General features: G+C 31.0%; 1 protein-coding gene across 5 annotated transcripts in view; it reads left to right on the forward strand.

The window, feature by feature from the left end:
- BRINP3 (BMP/retinoic acid inducible neural specific 3) overlaps positions 1-13,950 on the forward strand; it is a 386,225-nt gene that overhangs the window by 195,837 nt on the left and 176,438 nt on the right. For 3 of the 5 annotated variants that reach the window (XM_525003.9, XM_063794381.1, XM_009439782.5), the window contains exon 3: positions 3,975-4,165. The exons of the other annotated variants lie outside the window; for them this stretch is intronic. In XM_525003.9, coding sequence (XP_525003.1) covers positions 3,975-4,165 — 191 coding nt within the window. The remainder of the gene's footprint in view (positions 1-3,974; positions 4,166-13,950) is intronic. 5 annotated transcript variants of the gene reach the window in all.

Consider the following 13,950-nt stretch of genomic DNA (forward strand, 5'->3'; position numbering starts at 1 on the left):
CCCCCACCCCTTAGATTCCAATTTATATACAGACATTAGCTCCTTATTACCTTCCTAAGATTTCCCAGAGTCAAAAAACTTTACATCAATAATGATATACTAGATTATACTACTAGAAAATAAGCAAATCAAATAATCCCGTAATCTTTGCTGGAGGGCAGTGGCATGATCTCGGTTCACTGCCACCTCCGCCTCCTGGGTTCAAGTGATTCTCCCACCTCAGCCTCCCATAATCTTGATGACTTTACATGACAAAATTTACTTTCAGTTCATTCACTTGTTCATCCTGTTAAGCGTTAGGGATATATGTGGACCATAGCAATTCTGATTATAGTTGCTAATCAATGTCCGGGCTTATGGACCAGGTTATACATACATGCTCACAATTCATCTGTCAAAGTAAGCCACATGGCCACGGTGACTTAAAATGTCATCAGTAATGTCTTATCTTGTATTCGGGAAAAAGGGACACTGGGAATTTCGATTCATATCTAATGTTTACTACTCACAGTGTGGTTCTCCAGAGATGACTGTCTTTACTTAAAGCGCTCTTATCACCACTTCTTAGGATTATTTTGTTGTTTTATCTCAGTTTCCAGAAAAACTTTATAAAGATTATAACAGTGATCATATTTCACGACAGTACAAACCAAATGTGGAGAGGAAATAAGAGCTCTCTTAGATTTCAATTTGAAATTTATGTTGTCTACACAAACTAACCTTGTTGGATATACACAATGGTGTAGTATTTTGCTTTATTCTTTTGGATATACACAATGGTGTAGTATTTTGCTTTATTCTTTATATGAAAATATGGGGAGAAAACTGGAAGATTAAGTTTCTTGAAATTAAGAAAATATTTTTCTTTAGTTATTAACAATAACTATAATTATTTAGTTATTTAATTAGTTTTAGTTTGGTGATATCCCCAAAGAGTTTCTTTCTTTTTGTTTTTTGCATGACAGAGATAATAGATTAATAGATGGGGTGTCAAAGTGTTTTATCATTTGAAATATTAGAAGGTGAAGTGAGACTACAAATTTAACATATTGAGTGAGTAAAAAGTACCTGATGGCTGAAGGAAGCTCTCTGGAAAGTTGTCCAGGAAGCCTTCTTAGGCTATTCAGAGAAAACATATCCAAAGTGAGTTGGGTTAGATCCATTCATATCAAAGAACAATGATAAATGGGTAGAGGAGTTGGGCCAACTAAGCTACTATACAATTGTATTTTTACACAGAAAAATACTCTAAAGCCTTTGAATGGCAATTTATTCATACATATTTTATCTTTGTATAATTTTTGAGCCCTTGAGGTCATAGATTTTCTTATGTTCATCTGTATTGCCAGCAACATGGACAATAATATTAGTTGATAATAAAGAGTAAACAATATTTTCTTTGAATAGCTGATTCTACAGTATTATAGAGCCTTATAAATTGATTTCATAAGATACATAATTTGTTTTAGTTGTTTTGTAATATGTCTATTGTTCTTATTTAAGAGGAACAAAATGAAGGCAGTCATAAATACATCAGGTCAGAATAGATCATGGATTTATATTTGCATATTTACTAGTTGTTAAAAAACATAGAATTGCACTTTTCTAGCATGTGTTTACTCTCAGTCATGTATCGAAAATCTTTCAGCATTTTAGAAAGCATTTATACAGGATATAAAATATTACCATTGAATCAATCATCTTGGATTTTTTAGTCTAATTATTTCACTTAGATTGTATCTTAATCTATGAATACATTTGAGTTAACAAATTTAGCAGTGTAAACCACTGAAAAATACATGTCACAGCTTTAAAGTCAAGTTAGGTTACTCTATTGATTAAATTACAAGCATTTTTCAGGAGTTAAAAAATTAAATGTTTGAGCATAAGCCTATAAATTTTGGAATTAATGAGCAACTATTATTTTGATCATGGTATAAAAATAACTTCTTAGAAGTTTTGTATTACTATATATCCTGAGATATATCATCAAATTTAGGACTTAAAAATTTGATTTCAAATGATCTTTTGTCAATGTTTAAATTTTTATTTATATATCCTATATTTAATATTATATATTTTATATATTATACATATACATACATTATGTACCTACAATTCAGATTTAAGTAAATTTATTGTAGAAGTGACTAACATAAAAATTTATTGATATCAACTTAGGTTTGGAAAGATAAAGACATTCTTACTCTATTTTGAGGGAACATTATAATAAATTCAGCCTATAAAAGCCCTATATTTACTGAAAAGATGACACTTTGAAGAGATCTGAAAGACAATATAGCAAATTATATAGATCGGTTGTTTTATTCAAAGTATGGTCACCAGAAGAGCAGCACTAGCATGTCTGTTTAAAATGCAGATTCTAACTCCTATCTAATACCTAATGAATCAGAATCTCTGTTGTGAAGTTTCCAGGTGATTCTGATAGGTGCTGAAGTTTGAGAACCCTTCGTAGAAAAACACTAATTAAAACTTTAGATGAGCTGATTCTTGCAGGAGATAGCAAGAATTTCTCAAAGATGAAAGAATTTCTAATTTATGTTCAGGCCAAAGTCTTCCCTAGATTCAAAAGTGATTCTGATCATATAATTAGTGACAAAAATGGGCTGTTTGACTGTCAAATATGTGCCACAAGTATAAATATCCATAGTTAGAAACTGCCAGTGTCATGTCCCTTTGTCCTGGAAGTATGTACAATGTTCCTCATTATTCTGCTTCAATCCTTTTCCTGCCTCCTTGCACCAAGCAATTTATTATTTTTTTTTCACATATTGCCTAATTGTTGTCTCGGCAGAGTTACCCTCCTTGGCCATGTAATGTAAAATATGGCCACACTTCATATAGTCATATTTCTCATCAAAGTGGTCTGTATGTGTATCTCTCAGTACATATCAGAATTTAAAACTTTTAAAAATTTAATTTTCTGTCTTTATTTTATTTATTCCTAAACATTTCTCCAAAAGGAGAAGGCTACTTGCAGATGGACAGTGTGGGTCTCATCAGTAGATGAATCTCTTATCATGCACTGATCCTGACACATAGCAAGCATTTTTTGGAGAAAAATAGAAATAAAGATGGCACATGTGTATAAAGTGCTTAATTAACATTTTATTTGATTATTTTATAAATATGAATTAACACACTTTGAAGTATTAAGCCTAGTGAAGAGTGTTCTTCCCTGTGGGTGATATTTGAGAATTTTATTGGACCACTTCTCAGAAAAAATATCAGATGCAGTTTACTATAATTCTTTTCTAATTTATTATCAGATTGATTTTATCTCAATGTAAATGTATACATTCTTTAAAAAATGTATAAATCTTTTATAGACGTATCTTTCATTTTTCTAACTTGGCCAAATTCATCCATAAAATCACTTTGCATCTTGAGAAATTGCAATAGCTGAATTTGGGTTTCCAAATATGTTGTAAACCATGATTATTAAAAAAAAAAAAGAAGAAAACTGATTTCTCTTTTGTTGTTTTTAAAGTTCTGCGTCTCCTTAATATCCCTGAGGTTTTTTACGTTCCCACTGTAAAGTGAATAGAGAAAGGGAATCATTAGGGTGATGAATATAAATCATTCTTTTTTTCCAATATACCTTAGAAAATGAAAAAAAATTACCCTTAAGTTGTTTTGTTATTGTTTAGTAACTCTATATTCATATTCTAGGCATAATAAAGTCATTTTTATGAAAATATATTTTCTTGGGGGAAAAATCTCAGTGGAAGCTGTACACTTTAGGTGGCTTATTTTTCCTTTACATGACTTGGTTTTAGAGTATTCACTCCAGTTAAATAAATTATAAATATTGCTTCTCCTACTCATAGCACACAACCTAGTATTACAAGAAAGAGACATTGTAATGTACTGACCCCAGCTACCAAGTGAACTAAAATGAAAACATTCAGATAGATTATGCATTTATGAATAAAAATAAATTTGCTTTTCAGGGAGTTTGGCCGCTGGAAAGTAAATAACCTTGCAGTTGAGAGAAGAAATTTCCTTGGCTCTCCTCTGCCTCTTGCCCCTGAATTCTTCCGCAACATAAGGCTTTTGGGACGTCGACCTACCCTTCAGCAAATCACAGAAAACCTTATCAAGAAATATGGGACACATTTCTTGCTATCTGCTACTCTGGGAGGTACGGCTCTTTGAACCTATTTGTGCCTGTGTGTGCTTGTGCCTAAAACCGTATAAATCACAGAAAAGTGTTAATTAATCAAGATAGCTACAGTATGAATAGTTATAGAACTCATTCATTCATTTACCCAACACATTTTGAGTGATTATTAAATGTCCCACACAGTGTTCACAGTTGTGAAGCAGATGAATATTACTAAGTTTCTGCATGAAAGCTATTTACAATCTAATAACATACAAATATTTGACATAATTGTTGCACTCTGTAAGGTGATATGGAAACTTTTATTTAAAATACATGAATAATAAGAAGTCACAGGTGGGGTCATCAATTCTAGTTATAGAGAGAAGGAAAGATTTCTTTGAGTACATATTAAATAACTACAATTACATTGTTAGCACCATTTTAGTGTTTCTGATTGTAGTTGATACAGATTGTAGCTGGTACGGAAAAAGTGATAAACAAATAATTATGATGCATAATAAGAAAGTAGAAATGAATAAATGTCACTTTCTTGTATATTTATATGTCAATGTATACATTTGTAAAAATTAAGGAAGCTATTGTGTGATATTGTTAAATACTATTTAGCCTTAAAAATATGGCTTTTTCATAGTGATGTGTGATTCAGCATTTTGAATATACTTAAATGACCTTTTAGGAGATAATGTGTAATAAGCAACATATGACATTTTCCTAAAATTAAAAAATATCCCAGAATTAGATATATTTAATTTTGTGTTTGACTTCAAATCATGTCCCACAATTGCATTTAGAAATAGATGTTACTTTTTCTTATAATGAAGAACACTGTATAAAATTGAATAGGAAAGCCAGGAAAAGAGTGAATCCCTGCTTTCTTGTCAGTTTCTTAATGGGTTTACCAAAGATAGCCGGACTGATTCGCAGCAATGGTATGGTGTCACAAAAGGCAGCTTGTTCATTTTTTAGCCTTAGAGGATGTCTTGTCTTTCCTTAACCTGCCAGCCCAGTCTTTCAGCAAGTCATGTCAATTTTTTACACCAGAATATACCCCATATCAAACTCTTTCCTCACCTGCTCTCCAGCATCTCTAGACCAAGACATCATCATTTTTTTTTCCTACAATACTCAAATGGTCCCTTCTCCACACAGCTCTTTTAAAATCTTGAATCAGTTCATATTCACTGTTTTAATTGAAACCTAGAACTGGCCACTTAAAATAAAATCTAAGTGTCTCCCTGTGGTTTATAAAGCCTTACATCAATGATCTGTGAATGCTAGCTTTAAACTCAGGCCTCTTCTCATTTCTTCCTCATGCTCTATTTTTCAGTCACAGTCACAATGATGTTCACATTTTTCTACCCAAATGTTATTTTTTCAGGGAGGCCTTTTCCTGACTACTCTTTCATCAATAGTGCCCAGTGAACCCCATTGTTCTCTACTATTTCATGATCACATTTGCATTTATCACAGTATTTATTATCATGTGAAATTATTTTAATTATTTGGCTATTGGTTTATTATCTGTAGTTCTTGCATATTTTCTTAAAAACAAGGGCCTTAGCTGTATTGGTCACCACTTCATCCCCATGGCTATAATTGCCCTTCATTTACAGTAGGTTCTCATTAACTATTTGTTAAATGAATAAACAAGTAAAACTACATTTTCTTAGGAGATTGAGGTCATCCAAATAACTAGATATATGTAAACATTTATAATATAAAGAGAGGATAATTGAGTTATAATTCAGGAATAATTCTGAATGCAAGCAAATCCAGAGAGCCAATTGGGTCAAATTCACAAATAAAGATTCGGAATTGATGAGAATCAGTACCCAAGTAAGAGTAGATAAGGACAGCATGAACAGGTTGAAAAAGGAGTGGATGCCTGAGCACATTGTGGAAAATAATTCCGGCATGGAATCTCAAGACATTAAAGGTGAAAAATATAGGCGGCTAAGGCAGAAGGAAAAGTCTGGCTGCAAATACACACTATTTATCCATTACCTTGTTCCACAAATGAATAGTGATAAAATAAGAAGAGAAAGAGATCAGCCATATCCTTATTGAATCCTGATTCTCCCTCCCCGCCTTTTAGGCAACTGTGAGACTTTAAAATCTATTAAGTAATTCCTCTGCATTTTAATTATTTAACAGAAAAGGGGAGAATAACACCTATGTGATGGGACATAGACAGGTTAGTATAAATGTTGAAAACTGTGCTTAGCACAGTGTGTGGTATAATTTAAGTATGTGATGCATTGAAGTTGTTTTCATTATGTTAGTGTAGATAGCCAAAAATATAAAATATTTTAATAATTGTGAAGATTGATTCTGTGAAAGCTGTGTCTATTTGGCTTAGTAATGTCAATTATTATTAATGCAATAAAATCTGAAAGGTAAAATTTGAGTTATTTCTATAACTCCTCCTCTGAAAAAGTTCAGTGATTTTGAAACACATACTTCATTATTATTATATAAGTGATTCAAAGCACCTGTAAGTATTTCAGAAGATAAAATATATTTTTCCAGATAAGAAAAGAAGGAAAAGACAGAGGAAAGACAGAAGAGATCAAAAAGCACCAATGGTTCCATAGACATTCTTGTTCCTTAGTTTCAAAATTATGGTGACTCTTAAATTTAATTGTTTTACTATGTTGATATGGTGGATGCCACATTTTGGCCTTAAGATTCGTTTTTGTTTTGCATGTTGTTTTTTTGTATACACCATGTTTCAAAATTTGTAAGATTATTCACTTGAGGTTGATTCTTCCAGTGATGGCAGTATGCTCTCTCTAAATGATTTTACTTCAGTTTTTTGAAAGTTTTGTTCAAGTATTGCCTTAAAGGGGGAAAGAGATGGAATTAACACCCTTACTCACTTTCTAATCTCTGAATATTCCTTGGATTGAGTTTTCATAGTTTTTTGTGCTGGAATTATTTTTCTTCTCAAAATGTTACTTTATTTTCCTGTGGGAATTTTTGTTCATTAAAGTTAATAATTCAGTTAAGATGCATGAAATTATTTAAATAGCTTAAGGATATAAGATATCTGCAATTAAAATGTATACCAGGAATGATTTTGGCAATTTTAAAATTATTGCTATTGTACTTACACTAAAATCTTTTTAGTGGCTGTGAGTTTATCATTTAACCTTCACTGTTTCACCTGATTGAACATGAAATTGTATTTCTCCATTTAAAAAAAATGGAGGTTTGTGGCATTTAAATTGAACTAATCCCCCCACTTCTTTCTCTTAATTAATAAAGACCAAGGAAAAACTTATAACACTAGGGTGTAATGTATATAAGCAAACCTTTTTAACAAAAAGCCAGTTGTATTATGACTAGGTGCTTCCTAAGTACCTAAATCTTCAACAAAATTTCAATGTTTTTCAAAACAAGTTGACTATAAAATACTCACTGTCAGTTTTACAGTCATAAAAAGAAATACATGAAAAATGGCTTTTTCCCCTAAGAGTTATTTAGTATATCATATTATTGATGTAGACATGAAATTTTGGGTACCATACTTGAAGCCTTTAATGGGATATTTTATGACAGATAAAGCCAGTGATTGAATTATCATTCTATCTATAGAGAAAAATAAATTATAAAAAACATTCTTCAATATATATTATTTTCCCCATTTATTTCATTTTATAGCTACCAGACTGTTTATCGATATAGTAATTCAGTTTGCTTCTATTTTGGATAATGATATCTAAATTCCATCACTGTTTGAATATCTAAAATAAGCTACTCAATTGAAAGAATCAATCTTGAAAAAGACTGCACTTCTGGGATATATTGATTTCTAGCTATGGAATATATTTAATGACCGTTTTTGTAATACATTTATTATAATTCAATATATGACAAATACTAAAATTAAAGTGTATCTGTGTACTGAATATAAAATACAAAATATAAGTGAATATGACAAAAAATAATGACTTTAAAATTGGTGGGCTTTAATTAGGGGGAGAAACAGAGTTTACTATAATGCAACAAAACTGTGTTCTGGATCAATTTTAAAAGACAAAAGACTAAGGAACATAGAGACCAAAATATTCATTAAAAATTTATTAAATGTTATAACAAAATATTTATAGAAATTTTAAATGTGCCCTTATCCGCATCTCCTGAATTATATAGCGTTATCCAACCAGTCATAGTAGCCAGGAAACCTGTGGGTTCCTCCGCTAGTACTCTTGTCTCTCTCAGCTCTAAGGCAGTGAGGAGCAGAACAAAGTCTGTGATCTCCTGACAAGCACATCCACAAAAGGAGGAAGAGTAAGAGGTGGAGTTTTCATGGGCAGCCTCTTACCTACACTATGCCTTTCTGTTAACTCACTGCAGCTCTGTGGGCCATCAGACACATGGTAACAGTGAGGATTGTTTACAAAAAACAATTTCTCATGTAGAGGAATGCAGGGAAAAAGTTTTCTTTTCTGAATATATATATATATATATATATATATATATATATATGTAACCAAAATTTATTTCAGGATCAAATAGACAATATAATAAGATTTGTTAATTTAGAAAAACTTTGAAGAATAGTTTTTATTCTAGGCATCATAAAAGCAAGTTCAGTTTGACCACTGTTATTGAATGTACAATTTAAAGAGCTATAATTAAATTATTAGCAGAAATAGTTACAATATACTTTTTTCATTTGCAAGTCCTTTTAATTTTTTTTCTGAAAGTATTTCTTAAGATAATGTACCTTTTGATTACTCTATGGCTAAACTTAAGCATTTTTTAGATATTTAATTTTGTTTCAATACAAAAAAAATTCTCTTCATTGTTGGAATAAAAAATTCATGATCAATGTGCAAAAATAGTATTAACTTCATACAATAGTGATTTAAAACAATGTATGCTACCTCAATTCTCATGTAGTATATATATATATGTGTGTGTGTGTGTGTATGTATGTGTGTGTGTGTATGTAAAACTATGCCTCCAATGTAGTTCACTTATCTAAAAAGTTTTACAAAATATTGTGTGTGTGTGTGTGTGTGTGTGTGTGTGTGTGTTTGTCTTTTAAAGAAAGTGTAAGTCAGAAGTTAGTAAGATACAATATGGATAAAATATCAATTATAATTTTTTGGGTTATTTGCATTCCCATAAGAATAAGAACTCTGAATATGCTCATTTAATTTCAGAAATAGTCAATTCTCACTTTTCACTATGTAAATTATGTTCTGTATAAAGTATTCAGACAGTTTTTAATTCTTTGTCATATGCCACCTTCTTTCAAAGTTGGTTAACTGCTGTGGTTCTCATTTTCACTTGGTCTGTTAGGAAGAACAAATTTATTTCATTTTACTTTATAACATAATAAAGTTAATCCACCAAATACACACACATAAATAATTTATTTCTTAAAGAAATATGAATAATTACTTGAGATGCATAGAATTACTTTCTCTCAGAATATATATTGTTTTAAAAGAAAGAAAAATAAATATTTTTGAAGATTCCTATCCTAGGAAATAATCAAAATAAATGTCATTGAAGGGAGAAAAGGACTGCTGTACTGATATTTATTAAAATTAATCTTAAGATCACTGATATTTCTTAAGATTATATCAGTTTCTCTGTCTCATTCTCTTTCTGTCTCTCTCTCTCTCTCTATATATATATATCATGTTTCACTGGTAAATAAAGTAAAATATCTGAAGTTAAAGCAATATTGTTAATCTTTTTTTAATTGTTTACAAGGCAGTTATCTACTAAAGCAATTTTAAAAATCACTTATGTAAATAATAATAAGAATAAACAAGAGCAAAATGTAATTAAAATTTCTGTGTCAGTTGATCTTAGTAAAGGTGTTCGTGGCAACCAAGGTAAAAGATAAATGTTAAGTTCTAGAACATTGGACATTTTATTATATTTTTTCTGGTTCTTTTATATAGCACATTGATAAGGTAGATAAATTACTTGTCTACTTTTTTGACAAATATATACTGAGTTACTTATGATGGTGCAAAACACCCAAGATCTTCCTTAAATGAACACTCAGGTCAATGATAAAGACAGACATTTAACTTGGTAATAAATGTTATTATGGTTTAGAACCTCATTACTTGTGTGTGGTCCATGAACGAAAAGCATCAGCATCAGTTTGGTGCTTTTTAGAAATGCAGAATCTCAAATTCCACCACAGATTAATGAATCAGAATCTACATTTTAACAGGATCTCCAGGTGATTTATATGCACATTAAGTTAAGACAACACTGTTTAAAGTATCTGTATAAATTTAAGGTATAATCAACTGTTCTGAGAAATAATCTTTAAAAAATCATAGCAAGAGTTTGTAAATATACATACCAAAAATGTTTTAGAAAATCTTGTTATATCATTGCAAATAGCTCCAAAATTAGAAGTAACTTAATTGTATTTCACTCAGGGTAGATTCATTGCCACCTAACCTCAGAGCGATTTATTTCCAGTTCCTTTATTTTCATGTTATTGTACTACTATCGAGAGTATAATGGTACCTTCAAATTTGCTTAGAAAATTTGTAGTCTATTCTTGAGGGTAACTCTTAATAATCATAAGGTCAGTTGCTCTCCTTTGGGATACTTTGCAAAACATGTTATGTTTCTTTGTCAAAGTAATATAAGGTTAGCTCTTTCCTCCCCATAATATCTTGCAGATGCCAATTGGTGTTAAGCCAACATGTCTATTTCTTAACTATCCTAATATGTTTGGTTCTGCTTCTTGCCAAAAGCCTATTTCTCTAAGATTGTTTTTTTTTCTTCTTATGTATATTTATTTCTAAAACACTTTTTTCCCCCACAATACCATACTAGTAGATTAGTAGATAGATCTCACCAGGCTGTGTACCTTTAACATGTGGAGCTTAAGAAGGATGATTATCAGCCCTGAGAGCAACATGTAACTGCAAACTCAATATAATTTCAAAAGGGCAGCAATAACAAAAAATATTGTAAGGCTTTAGCACAAGTAATAATATGGCTTATCATTGCCAAAAAAATGGACCATCTTTTTGAGGCAAAAGGCTACATCAAAAGTAAAACCTACAAACAATTACATTTAAACAATGTTTTCAATGTATATTTCTGTGAGAAGGATTTTCACTCAAATAGCATTTTTTAATAACTACAGATCACTCCAAGGCAAAACAGTCATTCAGAGTAAGATATTCAAATGTAAGGAAGTTGAATGACCAGGAAGACATCTGCCATAAATGCACATAATTTTTTTCTGGGCGGAATGTAAACATTATAGGACAATGGACTAACTCAAGGGCAGTGGCAATCGCGAAATAAAATAAAATACATCCAACTCATAAGAGTCAGCCTCATGGTAGTAAAAAAAAGACACAAATTTTAGTTGATCATAACAATAATTGTTGCTTCTGACCAATATTATATGTTGGTTTCTGTGGGTACCCTGTGATTCTGATCTATGTGTCTTGGGAATGAAGAAGGACTCTTTTGCAACATGCCATCCTCCTGGTAGGGGTAAAAAGTAAGAGAACAGGTGTAATTTTGTGATGTCTGTACAAACTGGCATTATATCAACATCTGGCTCACTTGCATTTCACTGATCACAGCATTCTCCTTCCTTCTAATATCAGAATAAAGATAATGCATCATGAACTGCTCATAGTTGTTCTCTATAATGGATCGTGAAACTATGTATGCATGTTTGCATTTATGATGGTGTAGTAAGTAGTTGCAAAGAGCAAAATAATCTACCACATTATCATTGTTGATTTACCTGTAGGATTCTTCGTATCATTGTTTTATCTATTATTTTTAGTCTGTTTCTACCCTCAATAACTATATATATGAGAATGCCAATTGAGAAAATCCAAGTGAGAAGTAAACAGTATGAAGGTTCTTTAATTTCTATTTCTCATTGACTCAACATAGATGATTTAAAGATCAGAATGGAAAAATACATAATTTTAAGGGCCATATCTTATAAAAAATGTCAAATTCTATGAGCCAGCCATGGTATAACATTAAAATGGTGATTTTTGTTTGTTTGTTTTATTGTCCCCTGTTTCCCATTTTCTATGAAAGCATCCTTCAATATGTGCTTTTAATGACCATAAACCACCACAAAATTTTAGTTGCACAAGACACAGCTGCATGATTTCTATGTGGAATAATCACATCTTTTTATATCCACAGTCATTAATCCTTTTGCTGCCTAACAGACTCAGAATGTTGAATCATTTTCAAAATCACATTTAGTTTCTACAAAATGTGTGGATGTCCTTTGGAACCCATGTCATGCTTATGAGCTACAGCTGGTTTAAAAAAATGAATAAAAATGACTTTTGAACGCAATCATTTAGTTGATTGAATAACACTATTTCAGTTTTCGAATCTGAACATTGCGTGTCATTTACATAGGTTCTGATGAATTGTTATAATTTAATACTTGTGGAAAAGTTACAGTAAAAATTGAGAATACATTTTCTCAGGTCGTAAAAATCTCAAACAACTGTGAAGAAATAATTACAAAAGTATGATAGTTATGCACAATTGAAAAAAAAACAGATCTCTTACAGGAAAGAAAGGCCTATTCTCCATGTAAATTGAGTGCCCTTCTCAAAATTTCTTAAATATTCAACAATCCATGATTTATAAAAGTTGAAGCTTAGCACAAGGTAACAAGTTTACATCAAATAGTCGTGTGCTCTGTTGTAAGTAAGGGCTTTAAACAGGATATTCATTAAAAGAACTATTATGGTGATTTAAACTGCAGATTTAAGTTGCCTTACATGCATATCTACAAGGAAAGCTTTTGTATACATGGATTAAAATTATACTGTAGAGAAGAACCATGAGCAATTTATTAATGGATTATCTTTATCAGGCTATTAGAAATGATAACCCACTACTATTATTAGTAATCCTATATATTTTGATTATAAAAACCATTAGAAACAATTATGACTAAGTCCTGATTCCTGTGGTAAAATTAAAAAACTATGAAATCCTAGCTTATGAAAATTTAAACTTCCTCATCAACTGTTAGGTCTTAATAAAAAGGAAAAGAAAGAAAGATAACATTTATTGCACTCATAATATATGCTCCACCAGGTACGGTAGAGGGATTATATTATTTAATCTTCCCAGATAATTGAAAGAAGAATATTTTCTTTGTTTTAGAGATGGGAATGCTAAGTACATATGCAACTTTACCAAAGCCCCACAGTCAACAAGTAGAGAGATGATGTGCTATTACTAGGATTTGCCCTTATATACCTGACTCTAAACCTCATGTTTCATTTGCCTTCATTATGTCATATTGCCTTTAGAATTATTTAATTGAAGCCAAGCCAATTAAAACACAAGCAATATAGAATTAGTAATAAAAGTGTATTATGGTATACACCAATATATTATCATCTGATTTTTCTTGTCTGAAATACATATTCTTCACGACAGAAGTAAGAAGTCATATTAATCTGTAACTTACAAGCAAATGTGGACACTGAAAAAGAATTTTTTAAATCTCCTGTAGATAGGAAATGAAATCCCTCTTATTTGTGATGATGATGTTAGACCACCATTTTACTATGTTCATCTTTAATTGCCTCAACATGTATTAGGTTTGTATTATCATCCATGTCCTTACAATAAGGACTATGCTAAAATGGTGATCCCTACTTCTTGTTAGGTGTCATTTTCTAGTTGTATCATAGGACAACCTAACATGTGTGAAGTATTCCTAAATCAAATTGGTTTTAATTCGCTGTTTAAAGATGAGCATGTGCTCCAGCTATTTTGGGGGGTGAAGT

Source organism: Pan troglodytes, chromosome 1, assembly GCF_028858775.2.
Source record: "Pan troglodytes isolate AG18354 chromosome 1, NHGRI_mPanTro3-v2.0_pri, whole genome shotgun sequence".
In the NCBI taxonomy this organism is placed as follows: domain Eukaryota; kingdom Metazoa; phylum Chordata; class Mammalia; order Primates; family Hominidae; genus Pan; species Pan troglodytes.